General features: G+C 40.6%; 1 protein-coding gene across 2 annotated transcripts in view; it reads right to left on the bottom strand.

Moving 5' to 3' along the window:
* BTBD11 (BTB domain containing 11) overlaps positions 1 to 24,533 on the bottom strand; it is a 269,640-nt gene that overhangs the window by 111,193 nt on the left and 133,914 nt on the right. For both annotated transcript variants that reach the window (XM_038403493.2, XM_038403518.2), the window contains exon 2: positions 4,855 to 5,004. In XM_038403493.2, coding sequence (XP_038259421.1) covers positions 4,855 to 5,004 — 150 coding nt within the window. The remainder of the gene's footprint in view (positions 1 to 4,854; positions 5,005 to 24,533) is intronic.

Genomic DNA, 24,533 nt, shown 5'->3' with positions numbered 1-24,533 from the left:
CTTAGACCTGCTGTGGGACAGTGTTTCTGTTGAAGAGACGGCCCAGTCTGCACTAGCAGTGAGGTTCCCCAACTGAGAGCTCAGCTAAAATCACTGAGAGCTGGGCAGAACCTCAAGAGACCAACTCACAGAGGTCGCAGTGGCAGGTGGCAGCAGAAGGTGACAGCGCAGGGCCATTGGCAGCAGAGCGATGGCGTGAACAGTGGCACAACCAACAACAGTGGCCAGAGCGAACAGTGAGCAGCTGGAGGAACGAGCAAGGTGCCTTCTTGCCCCCCACCTGGAAGATGAACTCATGTGAAAGCACCTCTGAACTCTGAGTCTCCACTGACCAAGGACAACACCGGTAAGTGTTAATGAGGCTATTAAGAATGTTGGAGACACAACATAGTTCATGCAAACAAACATGGCTGTAGCATCATACTTTCTATTTAACCAAGAGATACCACACACTACGAACTGGAGGCCAATGTTAAGTGCATTGTCACTTGTTCATCCTGAAGTTGAACACTGGTTCCGAACAAGACCAGCAAATGCTCACTATCTGTCTGCAAGAAACTCAGCTGACTGGCTAGATGCATGTGGTGCAACAGTGAAAGACTCAACAGTTGAAAAAGTGAAGAACTCTCTCACCACATTCAAAAAATTTGCATACACGGCTGATGAATGCACCAGTGCAAATGGTCATCAAGTATTAAGTCATTGAGTACGTTATCTTGATGTCAGTGATAGGCCAGTAGAAGCATTTCTAGATGTTCAAGTTATAGAAGACAGATTGGCTGCATCTGTGACAACCCACATCTTAGAAGAGTTAAATGCTTGTCAATGGGACCCCAAACAGATGGCTGCTTGTGCATTTGATAGAGCTGCAAACTTCTCTGAAAGACATGGTGGAGCACAAGCTTTGCCCAGAGAAAAGTGTAACCCTAATCTCTCCTATACACACTGCAGAGGCCATCTACTCCAACTAGCGCTAGTACAAGCTGCAGACTCTTCAAAAGACATTAAAAAAGCTATAAATTTAATCTCTTCATTATATTCTTTTTTCAGCAAGAGTCCAAAAAGACTGAATATCATAGATTCATAGATACTAAGGTCAGAAGGGACCACTCTGATCATCTAGTCCGACCTCCTGCACAGCGCAGGCCACAGAATGTCACCCACCACTCCTATGAAAAACCTCACCCATGTCTGAGCTATTGAAGTCCTCAAATCATGGTTCAAAACTTCAAGGAGCAGAGAAGCCTCCCTCCAGTCAACCATGCCCCATGCTACAGAGGAAGGCAAAAAAACCTCCAGGGCCTCTCCAATCTGCCCTGGAGGAAAACTCCCTCCCGACCCCAAACATGGCAATCAGCCAAACCCTGAGCACATGATTCACCAGCCAGATACCCAGGAAAGAGTTTTCTATAGTAAATCAGATCCCATCCATCTAATATCCCATCTCAGGGGATTTGGCCTATTTACCCTGAATATTTAAAGATCAATTACTTACCAAAATCCCATTATCCCATCATACCATCTCCTCCATAAACTTATCGAGTAGAATCTTAAAACCTGATAGATCTTTTGCCCCCACTGCTTCCCTTGGAAGGTTATTCCAAAACTTCACTCCTCTGATGGTTAAAAACCTTCGTCTGATTTCAAGTCTAAACTTCCTGGTGGCCAGTTTATACCCATTTGTTCTTGTGTCCACATTGGTGCTGAGCTTAAATAATTCCTCTCCCTCTCCTATATTTATCCCTCTGATATATTTATAGAGAGCAATCATATCTCCCCTCAACCTTCTTTTAGTTAGGCTAAACAAGCCAAGCTCCTTAAGTCTCCTTTCATAAGACAAGTTTTCCATTCCTCGGATCATCCTAGTAGCCCTTCTCTGTACCTGCTCCAGTTTGAATTCATCCTTTTTAAACATGGGAGACCAGAACTGCACACAGTATTCTAGGTGAGGTCTCACCAGTGCCTTGTATAACGGTACTAAAACCTCCTTATCCCTACTGGAAATGCCTCTCCTGATGCATCCCAAAACCGCATTAGCTTTTTTCACAGCCATATCACATTGGCAGCTCATAGTCATCCTATGATCAACCAATACTCCAAGGTCCTTCTCCTCTTCCGTTACTTCTAATTGATGCATCCCCAACTTATAACTAAAATTCTTGTTATTAATCCCTAAATGCATAACCTTACACTTCTCACTATTAAATTTCATCCTATTACTATTACTCCAGTTTACAAGGTCATCCAGATCCTCCTGTATAATATCCCGATCCTTCTCCGAATTGGCAATACCTCCCAGCTTTGTATCATCTGCAAACTTTATTAGCACACTCCCACTTTTTGTGCCAAGGTCAGTAACAAAAAGATTAAATAAGATTGGTCCCAAAACTGATGCCTGAGGAACTCCACTGGTAACCTCCCTCCAACCTGACAGTTCGCCTTTCAGTAGGACCCGTTGCAGTCTCCCCTTTAACCAATTCCTTATCCACCTTCTGATGTTCATATTGATCCCCATCTTCTCCAATTTAACTAATAATTCCCCATGTGGCACGGTATCAAATGCCTTACTGAAATCTAGGTAAATTAGATCCACTGCATTTCCTTTATCTAAAAAATCTGTTACTTTTTCAAAAAAGGAGATTAGGTTGGTTTGGCACGATCTACCTTTTGTAAAACCATGTTGTATTTTGTCCCATTTACCATTGACTTCAATGTCCTTAACTAATTTCTCCTTCAAAATTTTTTCCAGGACCTTGCATACTACAGATGTCAAACTAACTGGCCTGTAGTTACCTGGATCACTTTTTTTTCCCTTTCTTAAAAATAGGAACTATATTAGCAATTCTCCAATCATTCGGTACTATTCCTGAGTTTACAGATTCATTAAAAATTCTTGCTAATGGGCTTGCAATTTCAGGTGCCAATTCCTTTAATATTCTTGGATGAAGATTATCTGGGCCCCCCGATTTAGTCCCATTAAGCTGTTTCAGTTTCGCTTCTACCTCTGATATGGTAATATCTACCTCTATATCCTCCTTCCCATTTGTCATGATAATATCTTGGAGAATATAGAAGATACACTGGGACTGAAGTTCAAATTAGTCCAACCTGGGAAAACCCTCTGGCTTTCTCATGAGCGGTCTTTGGCTGTTGTCTTAAAATTACTCCAGCCATTATTACCGGCTTTGGAAAGTATCTACCAAGAACGGATAGATCTAAGTAGTGAGGCTGGTGGATTACTTTTGCTACTATATTCAGAGAAGACTATTGCCATTCTTTTTCTTGTAAGTCTACTGTTGAAACCACTTTGGTCATTAAACAATGCCATCCAGACATCTGCTACAACAGCAGTAGATCTTTGTCCAGCAATAGAAGCTACATTTGGATCAATCAGAGAGCTATCCATTGAAAAAAGTACTGGAAGAAGCAAAGATTTCAGTCCAGAAGTTGACTAATGAAGGCATTTATATTGAATCCTTAAGTGAAGAAGACAAGAAGTGTTTGTTAAGACAACTGAAAAAGTACACAGACTTGATTCTTAAAAATCTACAACAGCGACTTCTAGATTCTACTCAACCTCTATGTAGCTTTAACAGATCCCTGTCTTATAAAACACCGACAGTTGAGTGGAGTGAGGCACTACCAGCAATGGGGCTGCCATGTGCTCAGGACAGAATAGAGAATTTGAACACAGAGCGGAATATCATATGACGAGTGAATGAAGATTTGACTTCAACTTATTTATTATCATCACTAGTGGCTCAACCCAATCTTTATGCTATGTTTCCTGGGCTGAAAGAAGTAGGAATTCATCTCTTGCTACTCCCAGTCACAACAGCTACAGCTGAGCATTCTTTTTCATCACTGAATAGAATTTTGTGTTTTGAAAGAAGTCGCTTTCTGCCTGATCATGTGAATGAACTAATAAGCATATCAATTGAAGGAATGGAAGTACCGGACACATGAGAAGCCACCAAAGATGAATGCACTGCATTCAAGAAGTTCATTAACAGAGTTGTGCAAAATTAATAAATACTAATAATTAATATGACTAATAAAATGGTCATAAAACATTTTTCAGTTTTTACTATGGTGTCATACAGCCCACCAACACCCTCATGATCTCCCCCTCATCGGCCCTGACCCCCCTCCCCCGTAAATTTGAACACCCCTCCCCCCCAATTTCAATTCCTGGAGAAAACACTGCATAGAACTAACAAATCAGCTAAATATTTGAATTTGAGGATACAGTATAAACATGTGATATGAGGTTTCTGCCTTCAAGGAAACCCTAAAATGAAACATCTTCAACCCTTGAGTTTTTACATGGCAATAGGATTCACAGAGCATTTGTGTCCCACAAACAAAACATGTCTATGGTGTTCAGGGAACTGTAAATAATTTATTTGTACTGAAATCAAAGCTTAAGAACTGTGACAGGTAGAGCCTCTTATCATATTGCCCCAAAAGTGTTTTGATTAATAACAAATAATTTATTTTCCAGGCAGCTAATTTGTGTTCTATAAGTTTTGTTTTTTCTCCCACTGGAAGTGGAGGGAGGGAAAGTGGGGATGAAGGATCATCTGAAATTCTAATGGAGTCATTTGTATGTTTGTGAGTATCATCTACACACTCACACTCCTCTCTTCTAAGGCCTTGTTCCACCCTTCAGCTTCCAAACTGACCAGTGGGATCGCTGTGGAGCAAACAAGGCCCTCCTTCTTCCCACTATTAAAGAAGTCTCCCTTGATAGCACTTCTAGGCTTCAGCCTGTCTTTTATAGAAACATATAATACATTGATTTTTTTGTTTTACTTTAAAAGGAAAAAAGAACATAAATGATGTTGCACTTACTGAGTTCGGTAATGCTTCCCACCCGGGTAGCGAGCAAGGATTGCTCTATGGTCCTTAACTCTGATTGGCTAAACATCTGTACTTCACCTGGCTTATTTGACCTTTGCTGGTCTTTGTGAAGGTTCAGACTGTCTGGCAGGCAGAGAACACCTAGAGTTAATAAAAGAGAGAGAAAAGAAAAGATCATTGTCATTTTAGTCACTATGGACAGTTGCTGTTACAGTCAGACCTTGCTGTATATGTTTCAAGAGGATGTGTTTGGAGTTCAAAAGATATCTATGTTTTTTTAATAAAACAAACGCATATAATATAAATATAACACAATATTGCAGCTGAGTCAGATACTCAAAAATTTCCCTCATTAACTTTTCAGAATACCCTTAAGTCTCTCATGTTGCCATTGTCCATTCTGGGGATAACTTTTAGAGGAAAGTCCTGTAGAATTTTATCGAGATGAAGTCAACAGCATTCCAGAGAAATTAAACAGGGCTCTATGAAAATTACTCTAAAAACAACTAAATTCAATAGAAAATTCTATCTATAGAATTATGTAGGTTAGTTTAAAAACCTCTATATAGAAATACTATTTTATTGAGAATAACCTAGGACCTTTCTATAAGGAAAATTCCATTTCTAACTGTCAAAACAAGAGACAGTATCAAGCTGTCTGCAATGACATCTAGAAACTTATTGCATTTGTTCTGCAAATGTAACTCCTGGCTGTTGAACTGTTTTAAGTTTTGAACCTTTGCCTATAATGCAGAAGAATCACAAGAGTAGTTTAACTGTAATGCTCTTTCTCTGGGGTGAATAAAGCCACTGTACTGTCCTATCAAAATGGACTAACTCAGATATACAGTCATTCAGAAACAACAGTAACAATCTGAGAGCATATCTAGTCACTCAAACACATATAAGAAACACATGTTTATAATTTGAAAATCATTTTCATACTGCAGAACAGAACTTATTAAAAGCCCGAACACCCAAACTCAAACCATAGATACTAGTGACATCAAAGTGTGGTTACGGCAGAAACAATTCTTCCTTTTTTGAGGTATGTGAACAGTGCACCATGTGCCATGATGTCAACAGTATCACATTCCATGAGGCAAATTCGCCCTTGGCATAAGCAGATGCAGGTCCATTGAAATCACCTCAACTAAAGTCACTGAAGTCAATGGAGTATTGCACTTGCTTATGCCAAGGATAAATGTGGCCCTATATCTACCTGTGCAATTTGCAAAGCTTTGATGCCTCTGTGGTAAAAAGGTAGATGTTGAAAAATATGAACAAAAAATTGTGTGGGTATTTTTTTTAGTGCTTGTGAAAGGTGATGGACTGACAACCATATAGACCAACCAGACATTACAAAACAAGTACAGCAACAGGCACAGCCCCCCACCAGCCTGATAATGTACCCCAATGCTTTTCTTGAGGAAGAGGGAATAATTCAGTTTCCCTATCCCATTAGATACTTGGCCTCTCTCTGATGTGAATGCTACTAATCTAGCAAACGAACATGACCGGAGGAGCTATTTGTAAAGTGGCTACCTCTGGGACTCAAACAACAAACCAATTTCACAAAGGCCACCAAACAGCCATCCAAAGTTAATGATTTTTGGCCATTCCTGATCTGAGTGGGAGTCAAGCCAGTGACCTAGGAACTGAAAGACTCCATGAAAAATATCCTTAAAACAAACAAACAAAATAAAAACCTTTCTACCTGCTCCAGACTCTCCTTTTTTCCCTGAGCAGAGCTAGGAGGACCTGCTGTAGAGATGTCTAATACAGATCATCATTCTAGCCGCACCTCTGCACAATACTGTGATATTAATAAGCACCTAATTAAGCTCACACGCACAAGATACCCAGGCACTTCAAGCTCAGTAAAAGTTAATTGACAAGTTGGTAATAATAAAAATTATTATTTTTACCGCTTCACTTTTTGACAAGTTGGTAATAATAAAAATTTCTAATGTTTAAACAGCACCTTTCCTCCCAAGGGGCCTGAAAGTACTTCAGGAACAATATTTAGCTCCATTGAAATGCAACCACCTGCATGGCGGAGAGTGGCCACAAATCAACACACAGCATGTTGCTGAGCTATTTGGAGAGGGGTCATTTCGGAACAAAGTCCATACTTTTATGAAAAGTGCCCTGGGTTGTTAATGGCCATGCAGACCAGAACCTCTGTTTTTAAGTCTAGTCTGAAAATAAAATGATGCCACACAAGAAAAAAATGAGTAGGGGGGCAGTTTCCGCTAAATTGGCATGCCACAGAATCATGAAATGAAGGGATGAAAAAGATTCTCTGAGTCAAGTGTTCAGACATTACACATCATGCAAAACTTTTCCCTACTTCATTCCCACATGAGTTTTATCTAACCTCTTTTTGAATGCCCGCTCCAGTGATAGTGCCTCAGTGCCCACCATTGGTCTATTCTAGTATTAATTGTTTTACTGGCGACTCCAGAATGGTGCAGTCTCTGCCAAAATGTGGTTGCATCAATGCTGTGTATAGCAGTTATTACCTTCTTAGTTTTACATGAGAATCCTCTGTACAAGACATATAGCCAGAGAATGTCACTGGTTATTTTTGCAACAACATTTCATAATACGCTTAGGACTTATTTAATATTCACTGTACCCTCTGTCTTTTCCCCACCTTCCCATTGAGATCTGTATTGTTTATGATAGTGGATTGTGATGATGATGATGATTTAAATAGTGTCAACAGCGCACTAGATGCTTTGTAGAGAAAAATGAGGAAATGGACGATCCCTGCACCAAAGAGGTTACCATCCAAGGAGACCACAAGAAGGGGGACAGGAAGCAAGAAATGCAGTGCAATTGAACAGTGAAGTTTTACAAGTATCTTGTTAGTTCCAAATTGTCTTGTATTTTTCTCACCCCCCTCACACCCAGCTTAGAATAGGGGAAGTTGGTTAAAAAAGCCTATCACAGAGTGGCCCTAAAATCCCAAATCAGTGAGGGGACAGACCTGACTGAAGGGGTTCAGGTTCATATCACATGGGTCTTCTTCTGTGGAAGGAAAGTTGAGAGCATAGAATCTCCTTGATCAGCTGTGGAACCAGTGTACTGGATTCTCGGCAAGAAGAACCTATGCAAGAAGGTTTTAAACTAGCCCAGAGTGGAGCAAGGTCACAGTAAGGATGTAGGATGAAATCCTGGCTCCACTAAAGTCAATGCCAAAGCTCCCACTTATTTGAATGAGGGCAGAATTTCATGCATAGTGCCCAGAAAGACAAATACAGCATATTATGGAGGGAAAGACACAGGAAAGAGACACGACATAATACCAAATTGGGATCCAGGAAGTACAGTCAGAACTGATAGCAAAAGTAATGCGATTGAATGAGAGCAGGAGAAACCAAAAGAGGAAGGGAAAAGATTGGGGATACAATACTGGGATTGAAGGTCCTGTCTACATTGGCTTCAAAACAGAGTTTAAATACATTTCAAACTCAGTTCCAGAGAACCCATGCTCAGACAACATCAATCCACAACTAACACTCAAAAAATATATGCTATGGTAGTCTGTTTAAACATGGTGATAGCAAGCATGGCTCTCATCCAGGTGTTGTCATGCCATAATGAGACTATACTCAGGAGCAGAATGTCACTACAGAAGAGTGTAACTTGTTTGAAGAGCAAAGTGAAAGAGTGAGACATCTGGAGCGATAGTGAGGGAAACAAAGAAAATTAAAGAGAAATAAAGAAACAAGACAAAGAAAAGAAACAACATAAGATAAAATCAGCTTTAAAAATTCTTTTGTGATTGGCTTATTTAAATACCTGATGTACTACTCAATATTTATATTCTGTAGATGCAGAAGGCTTTGAGAAGTACAGCTTTGCTTTTTAAAATGCAGAACTGCCTGCACATTTTAATAAGTATACTCTCTAGTGAATCCTTTCCATTTATTGAAAATATACTCTGCAGTCTTAATGGACATGTGTATAATTATAAAAGCAAATTTTGGAGAAAAATATTCTGCCTAAAAGAGATGTATAATTGGTCTGTTATTACAAGATAATATAGTCTATTAGCTTTTGAAAACGCTAACTAGAGTGTAAACAGTTCTTATGGCATCTTCAAAAAGTCTTGTTACATTAAATAATGTATGATAACACTGTAGCCCTGCAAACAACCTTAAAGTGAAAATAATGTCATACACTGATTCTTTTTCCTCAGTGAAAACATACATCAATTAAATTTAGGTGGAGGAAAGAAATGTTGGTTTAAATTAGCTATACAAAGAAGATTGAAATGGTTTTTAAAATTATAATATACATACAAGGGAGTGTTGTTGAGCAATTAAAGGAAAGAATCAAGAAACAGGGATTTTATTCTCAACTCCATGTCTGGCTTGCTTTGTGACCTTAGTCAACTCATTTAATCACCCTGCCACAATTTTCTTGTCAAATCCTTATTCATTAATTGGTCTGATTCATTAATGCCTGGAAAACATTTTGAGATGCTTAGATGGAAGGTGCAATAGAAAAGCAAAATGTACCATTGTTGAAAGATTTAGCAAACTGTAAGACATATAGTGCCAGAAGGTTCTACTTTGGTTTGAGATTAGGCAAGATATGCAACAGCCAGATATCTGAGATTTACACTGCCAGTTTAGAAACTGAAATTGACCACAGTGGGGAACATATCGGGTGGATGGTAGCTCACTGCACCTGGGGACCCACCAAACAGGCAATAGAGAGAGTGCTGTGGAGGTGGAAAGGAGAAGGGCAACTGCCACACACTGCTGTATGCTCTCCAGGGGTCCAAGCAGAAACAGTCCTTCAATGCTGCACCGCAAAGACCCTTGGGGGAATTTTTATGCAGTCATTGCTGAGAGTGAAAACATTGTCTATCTCCTGAGCTGTGATGTCTTGGAAAATGAGGGAGCTATTCCCACGTCCTTCAGATAGATGTCTGCCTTTTCTGTGGGTATCTCAAGATACATGTGAATCTCAGGACACCTGTGAAATATGGGGGCTGAATCCCCGGCTCATTACTTAGGAAGGGGGCTTTATTCCACACATACCTTTCTATATTAATATAATAAAAGATCATATTTCCATAATCCCCTACATATGAAAACTGAAATTTCACTACATTTTGTTAAGCATGTATCAGGACTTCTGAGACATCTTCAACAAAATTTCCACTCATCTCATATACCCATGCAAGCACATCATCACAAGTGGAGCGTTGGCAGATTGTATGCATGTAGTTGTAGCTGTAGCTGTGTCAGTCCCAGGATATTAGAGAGACAAGGTGGGTGAGGTAATATCTTTTATTGGACCAACTTCTGCTGGTGAGAGAGACAATCTTTCAAGCTACATAGAGCTCTTCTGGGACCGTTAGTTTTATCATTTAACATAATCCAGTACATATGCACAGAGTGCATTTTGTAAACACATATAATTTTACATCAAATCTGATTTTCACCAGATTATTGAAAGGCAAATCTATGACCTACACACTATGAATACACCGGCTTTCAAGTTTCAATAATCTTCCCTAGGAGCTGTTTTAAAAAAAGTCACAAAAATGTGACATTATTTGACAGGAGGTGTCTGGCGCACTGAAGCAAAGATTGGTATAATTTTCACTCTCTGTGAAATGGTACTAGACTAGGGAGACTGAATAGAAACTTCATGCAGTTCTTGGTATCACAGTACCAGAAAACACTGATGAACTTAAGGGAATTTTGAGAAGGGGAACAAAGTGGTTAATAGGCTATAGGCATTGGTTTATGCAGAAAGATTACAAGAACTAAGGCCTTCCAATATATAGTCTGGCTATGTGATGACTAAAGACATCCTGGTAACGTATCTACAAGTACTGGAAGAGCATAAACACCAAAGAAGGAAAGGAATATTTAGAATGGTCCTCATCAATATAACTATGAATAATAATATGAAACTGCACAAGAACAATTTAAGTTAAACATCAGGAAATATTTCCTAACAATAAGGCCCAAGATATGGTGAGTTAGTGGAATTTCTGTTGCTTGAGTCATTCAAAATTACAAAGAACATGATAATAATTTGTTATTGTAGGGAACAGCCCTCTCAGCTCCTGCTAGGAGGACTAGATTATTTAATAGGTTTTTTTTAAATGTGTAATTTCATTCATTCATTATCACCAATCCCTTAGATTGACTGACCATGACAGATGATTTCCTGTTTAGTGACTGTGATGTGTGTGAAGCAGAAAACAACTATGCTGATAAGGCATATTTCCTAAACAAGTAAATATAAAGTAAAGTATGGTCTGCTGTTTAACTAGCAACAGACTAAGCATGACTTGGAAGGCACTTGTGAACTACTTAACCTCTGCTGCCAACATTATTTTGGACTTTTTGAAACAACCAGAGACTGAGTATTTTATTTACAAATGTATGACAGTGAAATAAACCCTGTATGTTGCAACAATACCCCTTCTGCACATACATACACAATGCATTTTTATGGGACTTTTAAAATATCTGCCAAGTACCTGGTGTTTGGAATGATCCTTTTAACAAGGTACTGCAAATATATTTTTATACCTATGAAATGCTCATCATAAAACGATTATTTTTTCCATTACTTTCTATATGTTCCTTTATTCATCTAGGTGCATTTGGCTTTTTTGGCATAGGCATTGTTAGTGGGATCCCTCGATTCCACATGACCATAGTTTCAGTACTGCTGGGATCTATTCAGCCTTTTTTTTATTCCAAAGTAGCTACAAGGAATACCATGCAGTTTGCTGGGTGAAAGCGTTTCACCCTTAAAAAAATTAATGATAATGCAGAGCAGACAGAAACTTAAAGACTCTATGGCACTTTTCACAACAGGAGAAGTGGAGCCTTTGGCCACATTTTTTCCTTCCACTTTTGGACATCTTCAACTGTTGTATGTCTGTGAGAAATACATAACAGAAGAAATACATGAGGCTTAGTTGAAATGTTGGCCTCTTCCAAACTGCAACCAAATGCAATCTGTACATTCCAAAGGTGTCCATCATGTGAGCAGATGAAATAGGATTGTGAAGAGTGAGATGATAATTCTGTGGTCCACAGAACAGTCATGCCAGAATACACCTGAGCATCAGTATATTATATATATACACACATACATATATGTGGACACACCTATAGGTACAAAGACAGGTGTAAATGATAGACTGGGAGGTGACAAGACAGTTGTGGGAAGGTAGATTCTTACTGTAAGATTTATAAAGCACCTTTTACCTACACCAAGGTACTGTACAAAGTACTGTAAGAAACCACACATTACAACAATACGTGTAAAATAATTAAAAAAACCAAAATGCTTCATTCATACTTTTAAAATACTGGTACTGAAATTTTGTGGAAGGGACTTCCACACCAGCTTGAAATCAGATGTGCAAGAGCCTTGTAACTGAACAATGCACAGTGCACTGACAGAAAAGCAATTTATAGATCCCAATGTAGGGAAACTTAGGGTTCAGGGAGGGCCCTTAAGCACGTGCTTAGCTTTAAGCATTGAAATCAATGGGAATTAAATATGTGCTTACTGAAAAGCATGTGATTTTGTGCTTTCCTGAATTGGGCAATAAATAGCATCCAGGACCTAAAAGACATGGAGACGTAGATATTAACAAAAAATTGTACAGCTGTTAAATAACGTAATGCTTCAGAGGTGAAATGTTAGCCCTGCTGAAGTCAATGACAAAAATCTCCTTGACTTCAATAGTCATTTTACCCCCAGTGCTGAGAATTCCAGGTGATTCTGAGTGTGCTGAGACCCCCGGATAAAGAGTAGGGTATTAACCAACAAAACGAACCAGAAGTTTCACCCAACTATCTGAAAAGGTGAATATCAGCTGTTGCTTTGGTTAACAACTCCACCCTTTCCAAATGAGTCTGTAAAATTACCAAGGCCTGACGTTAAGGCCCAGACTTAGTGAAATTAAAGAAATATAACATTTGTAGAAACATACAGGGATATTTATTTGCCTTAGAGTAGTATTCCATTACCTCAGTTGTCTAGTATGCGTTCACTTACCATCATGATGAGGTCACTATAAATACCTACATAGGACAGATCTGATTGATTCAAATCTAGTTGATTCAACTGTTATTATCTATCTCTAGAAGGATTTCTGTAAAATTCTGGAATTCTCAAATCCCAGATCAACCTATTAGCAGTATGTCTACCAATAACTGCTGGTAGGTTGTGCATTCCAGGTCCCTGCTTCAAGTTCAGTGAAGTTTCTCATTTGAAGAGGGGTATGTTTAAATCCAATGTTTTCACTTGCAAATGATTTAGTTCAGGTCAGGATGGTTGCACTGACTACCAATATGCGGTCCTTGGGCCCCAATTCAGCCAACTACTTAAGCATACACTCATCTTTAAGTATGTGTTTAAGTAGGCTAGGATCTTTACTAAGGGTACGTCTACACTAGCCACCAGATCGGCAGGTAGTGATCGATTGATTGGGGATCGATTTATCGCGATACATCCATCTTGTGTAGACGCGATAAATCGATCCCCGATCGCTCTGCCGTCGACTCCTGTACTCCACCGCAGCAAGAGGTGGAAGCGGAGTCTACGGGGGAGCGGCAGCAGTTGACCCCGAGCCGTGAGGACGCGAGGTAAGTTGACCCAAGATACATCGACTTCAGCTACACTATTCTCGTAGCTGAAGTTTCGTATCTTAGGTTGATCCCCCCCCAGTGTGGACCAGGCCTAAGAAGAAGCTAAATACTGTTAAAAAATTCTGATTGGCTTGAGCAGAAATCACTTGTTAATATCATGATTTGTTGGTCCAGGCCTCTGATAGGGTTAGCTAAAAATTAATCACTTCTGTCCCTACCAGTAAGTGTCAGCACATATCTGGTAGGTTTCAGAGTAGCAGCCATGTTAGTCTGTATTCGCAAAAAGAAAAGGAGTACTTGTGGCACCTTAGAGACTAACAAATTTATTAGAGCATAAGCTTTCGTGGGCTACAGCTATGCATCCGATGCACTTCATGCATCCGATGAAGTGAGCTGTAGCTCACGAAAGCTTATGCTCTAATAAATTTGTTAGTCTCTAAGGTGCCACAAGTACTCCTTTTCTTTTCACATATCTGGTAGAATTCTTACAACTAAGAGTCATAGAGTTTAAGGCCAGAAGGGACCATCAGATCACCTAGTCTGACTTCTTGTATATCATAGGCCACCAAAACCATCCAGCACCCATACACTAAACCCAGCTATCAAAATTAGAACAAAGCATTATAGTCCACAGGAGACTAAACTATTGTGCCACAGGCAGAGAATAGCAGGAAACAAAGCACACCAATGCCCGAGGGCTCTGCAATGGCAGTGAATTGATTAAATAAGAAATATCCATATTCTCCTGGTGAGTGGTCCTCCCCCCACATCTGACCTAGGGGAAAATTCCTTCCCAGGCCCAGTTCTACATAAAGTGATCAGTTACACACCCTCAGCATGTGAGCAAGAACCAGACAGCCAAGCACCTTATGTAACCACTGAATAAAAATATAAAAAGAAATTTCATAATATCTCTAGGAGTATTTCAGACTTGGTGGTCAAAAAATGGTTAACCAAACCCTCATTTTTACAAAATAGTTTAAATGCAATGGAGCTAATTAAAAAAATCCCAAGTATGTATAACAGTACAACAAAATGTTACTGTACTATATATTTGCTAACTTAATGGCTACCAATGTAATTGATCAAAGATTTTTTTTTTTAAAGAAGACATTTAACTTGTTCTCTTTGATCCTTGCAGAGTTTCTTTGCAAAGTTCTCATTTCTATGCTCTGGATTTTCCAACATACAGAGATGCAATTTTATTCTTCAAATAAGCTAATTTATTTTCTGAAAATTATACCAGCAATTTTTTCCAGCCAGTAAAAGTTGCACTTACATATTTACTTTTGCAAAGATAAAAGGTTAAATCTGGTTATATACAAAGTCAAATATATAACCAGATTTGACCTTCTACCTATATCGATAAAGCTAGATTGACCTTTTTACGTTCATCTCTTTCTATATATGTTATACTCAAAAAACTAGGTCCAAAGAACATTAAGGTTACAAAGTCAAATACTTCAAAAGTTAGGAAATGCCAGAATTAAGGGTGCCTATGCACCATTAATTCAACCCCCTTCTACATATGTATCATGATACAGTCTTTAATTACATGATAACATACTATTTTTTACATAGGACCCCTGTCTCATTCAGCACACAGATGGTGCTCAAATAATGAGCAGCTATTCAATATTATGTTTTCTCCTCACTCTTCAACATATGGCCCTGGGCCTTATTTATGGCACACTGTTCAAACCTTGCTCTGAAGTCAGAATTACTGATTTCCTCATGGGTTTTTCTATGGCACTCATCACTACAGTATCTGAGTGCTTCACAAACATTAGTTAATTTTTTTCACATCATCTCTGTGAGATGAGGGGTGGTATTATCCCCATTTTACAGAGGGGAACGGAGGCACAAAGAAATTAAGGTAAAAAGTTTCCACTAATGTTGAGTGCACAATTTCAGACCTCTAAGACTGATTTTTAAGAGTACTAAGCTCTGCATAGCTGTGTGTGTTCATAGCACAGCCCCCACTATCTTCAGCTACAGTTGCGAGTGCTCAGCACCTCTGCACATCAGACCTCAGGGTCTCAAGTTGGATATCCAGGAAATGAGAAAACACACAATTTGTGATCACCTGTGAAAAGTCTGGTTTAAGTGACTTGACTAGCATCACATAGGAGCTCTGTGGCAGACACAGTGATAGAATCCAATTCCCAGAGCAGCATTCAACTCTCTTATTGAATCACCTGCCTCATTCACAACTAGGCAGGCCTTTTGTCCGTTTTTAAGACAGACAGTCCTGTTTTTGTTTGGTTTGTCCCCTGTCCGGTACTGATACAAAATCAGACAGTTTTGTCCAGTATCACAGGCATGCTGCTTTGCCCCCACTAGCATGAACTCACACACAGTGTGTGCACAAGATCATGCTGGCAAGGGCAGGATGGCATGCTCTGCAAAATGGCACATGGTAAACTGACAGGGGCAGGGTAATATAGGCAGGGACAGGGACAACAAATCGGATGTGTCCTGCATTCTGGGGATGTGTCAGTGGCCACCCTGTTCACTATACACCTTCTAATTTCTGCAACAAATGAAGCAGGGGTCCCACAGATAACAGTCTCCTTCACTACGCAACCATGATTCACCCCCAGAGTAGGTCCATCCTGTGCACTGAATGAGGTAAGGGTCCTGTGGGGAAAAATTAGTATGTGAACATGCTGTTAAGGACCGTATCATAATGCACACTCACAAAGGGGCCAAATTAAGATTGCACAGACACCTTAATTCTGGCATTTCCTAACTTTTCACTGCTTTACATTAAAAGAACATTAAGTGTGCAAAGTCAGGGGTTTTGTGTTTATGTAATTCCCTAGGTTTTTAAAAAGGCAAACTGAAAAAACAGAAATTCTATCATATAGCATCACACTGACACCCACATGGTTTATCAGCAGGGTTGCAACCTTTAAATCCACTGCACACACCTCTGCCACTTGAGTTAACAGAGTAACTGATAGCCGTCGAAGGTTGTTGTCCTCCATGTGAACCAGCAATAACGGGGGTTGAGAGACACACTTTGTCAGAGGGTTTCATAAATATTTGCTGACAGAAGCAAAATGATTCAGGAATCTTGAGTTCCATTTCAGGCTCTGGGGAGGAATGTGCTCTAGGTCAGTGCTTCTCAAGCTATCTGATGTGGTGGACTGGCAATTTTTTTTCCAATGTGCGCGCAGACTGGCAGCTGTAGCTCGCGGACCGGCACCAGTCTGCGGACCACCACTTTGAGTACCACTGCTCTAGGGGACACAGATCCTTCTGTTCCCTCCCTGCCAACCTCTCTTCCCCAGGTCCTCATCCCAGTCCAATTCTCCTCACCTGCCTGTCCCAGTTTCCACTCCTAAGGCTTCTCTTCTCAGTCTCTTTGCCCAGTCAGTCCTACTCTTCCCATCTGGGCGCTTAATCTGACCTGTCTCTTCCCTTCCTCCCAGCATCCAATCATCCCCACTGCCTGTTTCCCTCCCTCATGGGCTCCCAGTCCCAGTCTCCCTCACTAGGATCCTCATCCAGCCCCAGTCTCCCACACCTCCCTCGCTCCTTGTCCTACTCTCTCTTTGTTGAGCCAATCGTAGATCCTCCCCCATATACTAGCTCCTCATCAGCTCTATCTTCCCTTCCTCAGAGCTTTTGTTCCCCTCCATTTGTTCTAGTCTCTCTTGTCTCAAATCTCACTGTCCTATTTCAGTCCAAGTTTACTCTTTTTTTCTCCCTCTGTCTGGCTCTTGTCTCCTCTGCATTCAAATTAGATGGCTTCCTCCTCTAGGCTGACTGGATCCAGGAAGGAGGATCAATGCAAGCACAGGAGAGACAAGCTCCCTGTTCTCAGCTCCAGGGCCTGACCCACAGCATGGCCTAGAGCAGCCATTGTAGGGAAAGTCCAGCTTTGTTTCAATAGCCCTGGGCTGGAACATGCTCTGTTGCTCTTTAGGGATGCCCTATGCACATTCAAATCACATGTAGGAGTTGAAAGGGGATGGAGCATGTTTGGTATGCACAAAACCTTCAGGTATTTTAGTTACTAAGCTCTAAGAAGTCTCTACTGAGTATGTGCAAACTGAGATTTGTCGAAGACTTATACTGAGGACAAACTTGGGGAGATTTTTCACAGGAACAGCAAAAGGCACATCCATGACACAAAGGCCACCCCCCTGCCCAACCTCCAAAGCATAGGGAAAGGGAGATGTGCTAGGATGTCTCAAAGAAAAGGGTGCCAGAATTTTTTAAATATTGCAAAACAACATATTTATTCCCTAGCTTTGCCCTTGAAACGGCTGAATCATTGAGGCAGATACCCAGGGTGGAAAACATCAGCCAAACTTTAACCATTTGGGATAAGTTATAAAAACTGCAAACAGGGTTTTATATTGGGAAGTATCAGGCAACCTGACTATTAGGCAGTGCTACCAGCTCTGCCTACAATACATATAGAAAAGATCCAATTGGATTTCACATTGTTTTGTTAAGAATGGGAAAGGGCTGGTGAACTGCACTCTCTGAATCCAATTCAACTGTAAGTTTATACTGTAATTCTAAAAAGCTACTTCTATAAGTTAATTATTGAAATGAATATAGATTGATAAAGATTAGTTGTGTCATTTTGAATAGAGACGGACTGAAATCAAAACCCCAGATACAAAGATCTCCTAATTTTGGAAAGGTTTAAACAATATGGGTCATTCCACAAGGTAAATTCACAGGAGATACACATCTGCTTCCTCCTTCCTGAGGGTCAGAATAGATCTTCAGGTTAGGATCACCAGACTCTTAGAGCCTTGTCAATGGTGGTATTCAATCTGTGATTCCTTTGCTGATTTCACCAGGAAAAGGGACATTGCACTATCACTTTGTTTTCTGTCTCATTCATGAGGGGTACTTGGTCTCAGGAACTTGAGACGTTCTAACTCATTGTTCAATGGCACTTCTTCTATTGCCATGATGGATATACGTCCAAACTTTTGGGTCTGAACAAAATCTTATGCCTGGAGCCAACCAAGCCTAAGACTTGGCCTGGAACTCTCTCCCTGATGTAGGCTATTAAAGTGGTTTCTATAATTAATTAAAATTGTACTTATTCCAATTATATGCTCTGCGATGGGCATAAGAAATTGGTATCTATCCTACACTTCTTAGTGGCAATAACTCTAAAGTATAGGGAACTATAAAAACTATAAGAATATGAAGGTAGAGTATTTGAAGAGGACAAGGGTTCAAAAAGGATTAATTTTCTGTCAGTGTAAGAACATACAGTTGAAACCCCGCAGAAATCTTAATTGCAATGCATAACACTACAGGAGTGACAGGAATTCTGAGCAAGTTTTAATTGTGTCAGCTGAATGTCATGGGGAAAATGAATCAATTATGGGGTTCATTTTGACTTCTAAAATAAAACTAAGTCCTAAGTAATTACTATGAATTTCTTTCAGTGAAAATCCAGAGTTCCCCAATCTAAATCAAATTCACAAATTCATGGGCTCCAGTCCTGGTAGTATGCTTCTTTTGACCTTGGAATAAAGCAGGCTAACAACTATCTTTGGGCTTAATTAAGAAATTAATCCATTTAAAATTGTTCCAACAATACACTTTATTTTATTTGGAATTTAGTTTGAAAACAAACTAGTTTTTCTTTTGTTCAGCATTCCCCAGAGTGTGCCTATGTTGGGGAGCTGTAACTTTCCTTTAATTTTTAAAATTTGCCCAGAAATACTGAATCTGGATTGTGTTACGTAACCTGCAATCCTATTGGGTTCACAAGATTTGGGGCCGATGGTGTCACTGATTGATGGCTGCAGCATCACAGTGCACATAACATAGCATCCTGCAGAATGCTATGGTATGATGGTGACAAAGTACACAAATAATAAAACATAATGGTGGTTGTCCCTCAGAATCACCAAAAGAACAGACTGCGCCTGTATTATGATATGAACCCCCTCCCCCCACCCTTTCTATTTATTTATTTATTTATTTTTCACCTCAAGACTCCCCCCATAGCAGACGTCAATTCATCTCTTACTAACAGAGCTTTGTTTACGTGCCTTTCATTCAGCCATTCACTTACAGTGAACTAAACTGTGCCACAGTGCTCCGGCAACATCCTTGATTGACATTGTTGATAGACAGGCCTCTGAAAGCTCCACCATGGACCAATTGTACAGTACCAGATATGTTGGTGATTAACAGACTATCAAGTACATCAATACAATCCCTTTGGTTTTGTTCTTTTTAGACTTTGTTTTATCATATTCAGGGACAGAAACATACTGCCACTCTAACTGAAGTATAATTAGAGAGAAGAGATAAACTGTTCATTAGCACAAGAACTGATACAATCTTCTCCTATATCATTATCAAAGTAATACAGAGATAATAAAATTCCACTTTGTATCTGGACCAGCCTCTGTGCCATAAGGTTTGCATAAGGTAGCAAAATATGTTTCTTCTGAGCCAAATTCATAAAGTTAACTATGTACTTAGCTGAATAGGGTATGGATTCAAACATGTGCTTAAATAATTTGCTTAAATGGTGCCTTGGAAAGGTGCTCTTAACTTTTAAAAGCACTAGAAATACTTTCCCTTACTTCCCACAATGTGGGAATGTGATGTGGCATTACATCACACTATGATGGACACTATAATACAGAAAGAAATGCACTTCTCCCACACCCAATGCGACAACTAGGAATCTGTGCTTAATGGAGTGAACTGATCTTAGACTGTCTTCACTAGCAATGTGAAAACGCTCTCCCAGCGCTGTAAAAAAACCACCCCCATGAGGGGAATAGCTCCCAGCACTGGTGCACTGTCTACACTGCCACTTTACAGCGCTGACACTGGCAGTGCTCAAAGAGGTGTTTTTTCACACCCCTGATCGAGAAAGTTGCAGTGCTGTAAAGTGGCAGTGTAGATAAGGCCTTAGCTTGGACCTGGGAATTGATATTTCGGGTATCACTGAAACATAGTTAAGGGCTGAATCTCTTAAATGTCTTACTGTACCTAGCTAGTAGCTTCCCCAGGTTATTTTCATCCTTGTCCAAAAATTATTGGCAAAGGTGATGCTATTCATTGTTATTTTTAGATGCACCCTGAGCACATCTGGGGACTGACATATTTCAGCAGGCTATTTTTACTTACTTGCTTTGTATTTTCTTCACCTACTGTAGCATTTCAGAGAAAGCTAATGTAGGTCCTGGATTTAAGCCTCCTTCTTAATAATATATACTTAGTTTATAGAGACTGTCTCCTACAATTACTGCCCTAGGGCTTCAGTACTGACATAAAAATAGGTTTCAGAGTAGCAGCCGTGTTAGTCTGTATTCGCAAAAAGAAAAGGAGTACCCGTGGCACCTTACAGACTAACAAATTTATTAGAGCATAAGCTTTCATGAGCTACAGCTCACTTCATCCGATGCATTTGGTGGAAAAAGCAGAGGAGAGATTTATACACACACACACACACACACACACACACACACACACACACACACACACACACACACACAGAGAACATGAAACAATGGGTTTATCATACACACTGTAAGGAGAGTGATCACTTAAGATAAGCCATCACCAGCAGTGGGAGGGGGGGGGAAGAGGAAAACCTTTCATGGTGACAAGCAAGGTAGGCTAATTCCAGCAGTTAACAAGAATATCAGAGGAACAGTGGGGGGTGGGGTGGGAGGGAGAAATACCATGGGGAAATAGTTTTACTTTGTGTAATGACTCATCCATTCCCAGTCTCTATTCAAGCCTAAGTTAATTGTATCCAGTTTGCAAATTAATTCCAATTCAGCAGTCTCTCGTTGGAGTCTGTTTTTGAAGCTTTTTTGTTGAAGTATAGCCACTCTTAGGTCTGTGATCGAGTGACCAGAGAGATTGAAGTGTTCTCCAACTGGTTTTTGAATGTTATAATTCTTGATGTCTGATTTGTGTCCATTCATTCTTTTACGTAGAGACTGTCCAGTTTGGCCAATGTACATGGCAGAGGGGCATTGCTGGCACATGATGGCATATATCACATTGGTAGATGCGCAGGTGAACGAGCCTCTGATAGTGTGGCTGATGTGATTAGGCCCTATGATGGTATCCCCTGAATAGATATGTGGACAGAGTTGGCAACGGGCTTTGTTGCAAGGATAGGTTCCTGGGTTAGTGGTTCTGTTGTGTGGTGTGTGGTTGCTGGTGAGTATTTGCTTCAGATTGGGGGGCTGTCTGTAAGCAAGGACTGGTCTGTCTCCCAAGATCTGTGAGAGTGATGGCTCGTCCTTCAGGATAGGTTGTAGATCCTTGATGATGCGTTGGAGAGGTTTTAGTTGGGGGCTGAAGGTGATGGCTAGTGGCGTTCTGTTGTTTTCTTTGTTGGGCCTGTCCTGTAGTAGGTGACTTCTGGGTACTCTTCTGGCTCTGTCAATCTGTTTCTTCACTTCAGCAGATGGTATTGTAGTTGTAGGAATGCATGATAGAGATCTTGTAGGTGTTTGTCTCTGTCTGAGGGGTTGGAGCAAATGCGGTTATATCGTAGCGCTTGGCTGTAGACAATGGATTGAGTGGTATGATCTGGATGAAAGCTAGAGGCATGTAGGTAGGAATAGCGGTCAGTAGGTTTCCGATATAGGGTGGTGTTTATGTGACCATCGCTTATTAGCACCGTAGTGTCCAGGAAGAGGATCTCTTGTGTGGACTGGTCCAGGCTGAGGTTGATGGTGGGATGGAAATTGTTGAAATCATGGTGGAATTCCTCAAGAGCTTCTTTTCCATGGGTCCTGATGATGAAGATGTCATCAATGTAGCGCAAATAGAGTAGGGGCATTAGGGGACGAGAGCTGAGGAAGCGTTGTTCTAAGTCAGCCATAAAAATGTTGGCATACTGTGGGGCCATGCGGGTACCCATCGCAGTGCCGCTGATTTGAAGGTATACATTGTCACCAAATGTGAAATAGTTATGGGTCAGGACAAAGTCACAAAGTTCAGCCACCAGGTTAGCCGTGACAGTATCGGGGATACTGTTCCTGACGGCTTGTAGTCCATCTTTGTGTGGAATGTTGGTGTAGAGGGCTTCTATATCCATAGTGGCTAGGATGGTGTTTTTAGGAAGATCACCAATGGACTGTAGTTTCCTCAGGAAGTCAGTGGTGTCTCGAAGATAGCTGGGAGTGCTGGTAACGAAGGGCCTGAGGAGGGAGTCTACATAGCCAGACAATCCTGCTGTCAGGGTGCCAATGCCTGAGATGATGGGACGTCCAGGATTTCCAGGTTTATGGATCTTGGGTAGCAGATAGAATACCCCAGGTCGGGGCTCCAGGGGTGTGTCTGTGCGGATTTGTTCTTGTGCTTTTTCAGGGAGTTTCTTGAGCAAATGCTGTTGTTTCTTTTGGTAACTCTCAGTTGGATCAGAGGGTAATGGCTTGTAGAAAGTGGTGTTGGAGAGCTGCCTAGTAGCCTCTTGTTCATACTCCGACCTTTTTGTCAGCCTTTTTGATTATGATGTCAGAGTTGTTTCTGAGGCTGTGGATGGCACTGTGTCACAGATTGACAGAGCCAGAAGAGTACCCAGAAGTCACCTACTACAGGACAGGCCCAACAAAGAAAACAACAGAACGCCACTAGCCATCACCTTCAGCCCCCAACTAAAACCTCTCCAACGCATCATCAAGGATCTACAACCTATCCTGAAGGACGAGCCATCACTCTCACAGATCTTGGGAGACAGACCAGTCCTTGCTTACAGACAGCCCCCCAATCTGAAGCAAATACTCACCAGCAACCACACACCACACAACAGAACCACTAACCCAGGAACCTATCCTTGCAACAAAGCCCGTTGCCAACTCTGTCCACATATCTATTCAGGGGATACCATCATAGGGCCTAATCACATCAGCCACACTATCAGAGGCTCGTTCACCTGCGCATCTACCAATGTGATATATGCCATCATGTGCCAGCAATGCCCCTCTGCCATGTACATTGGCCAAACTGGACAGTCTCTACGTAAAAGAATGAATGGACACAAAACAGACATCAAGAATTATAACATTCAAAAACCAGTTGGAGAACACTTCAATCTCTCTGGTCACTCGATCACAGATCTTAGAGTGGCTATACTTCAACAAAAAAGCTTCAAAAACAGACTCCAACGAGAGACTGCTGAATTGGAATTAATTTGCAAACTGGATACAATTAACTTAGGCTTGAATAGAGACTGGGAATGGATGAGTCATTACACAAAGTAAAACTATTTCCCCATGGTATTTCTCCCTCCCACCCCAGCCCCCACTGTTCCTCTGATATTCTTGTTAACTGCTGGAATTAGCCTACCTTGCTTCAGAGTAGCAGCCGTGTTAGTCTGTATTCGCAAAAAGAAAAGGAGTACTTGTGGCACCTTAGAGACTAACAAATTTATTAGAGCATAAGCTTTCGTGAGCTACAGCATGCATCCGATGAAGTGAGCTGTATGCTCTAATAAATTTGTTAGTCTCTAAGGTGCCACAAGTACTCCTTTTCTTCCTACCTTGCTTGTCACCATGAAAGGTTTTCCTTTCCCCCCCCTGCTGCTGGTGATGGCTTATCTTAAGTGATCACTCTCCTTACAGTGTGTATGATAAACCCATTGTTTCATGTTCTGTGTGTGTGTGTGTGTGTGTGTGTGTGTGTGTGTGTGTGTGTGTATATAAATCTCTCCTCTGCTTTTTCCACCAATAAAGCTCCACTCACGAAAGCTTATGCTCTAATAAATTTGTTAGTCTCTAAGGTGCCACGGGTACTCCTTTTCTTTTGACATAAAAATGTGACCCTATACTGCTCTTTCCAGCTCTGCATAAGGGATGACTACCTCAGACTGAGACTGAGATTAGCATCATCTGATGGAGCGATCAAATAATGTATATTACTTTCATCTCAAATGTTTTAAAGGGTTATTGTATAAAAATCCTGTGGTCTAGGGGGACGCTTTAATTTGGAGTTAGCCTTACTTCTGCCAAAAAAAAAAAAAAAAAAAAAAACAAACCCCAACCCTTG

Source organism: Dermochelys coriacea, chromosome 1, assembly GCF_009764565.3.
Source record: "Dermochelys coriacea isolate rDerCor1 chromosome 1, rDerCor1.pri.v4, whole genome shotgun sequence".
Classification (NCBI taxonomy): domain Eukaryota; kingdom Metazoa; phylum Chordata; order Testudines; family Dermochelyidae; genus Dermochelys; species Dermochelys coriacea.
The sequence above is the reverse complement of the archived record's forward strand: the minus strand, read 5'-3'. Positions and strand labels throughout refer to the sequence as shown.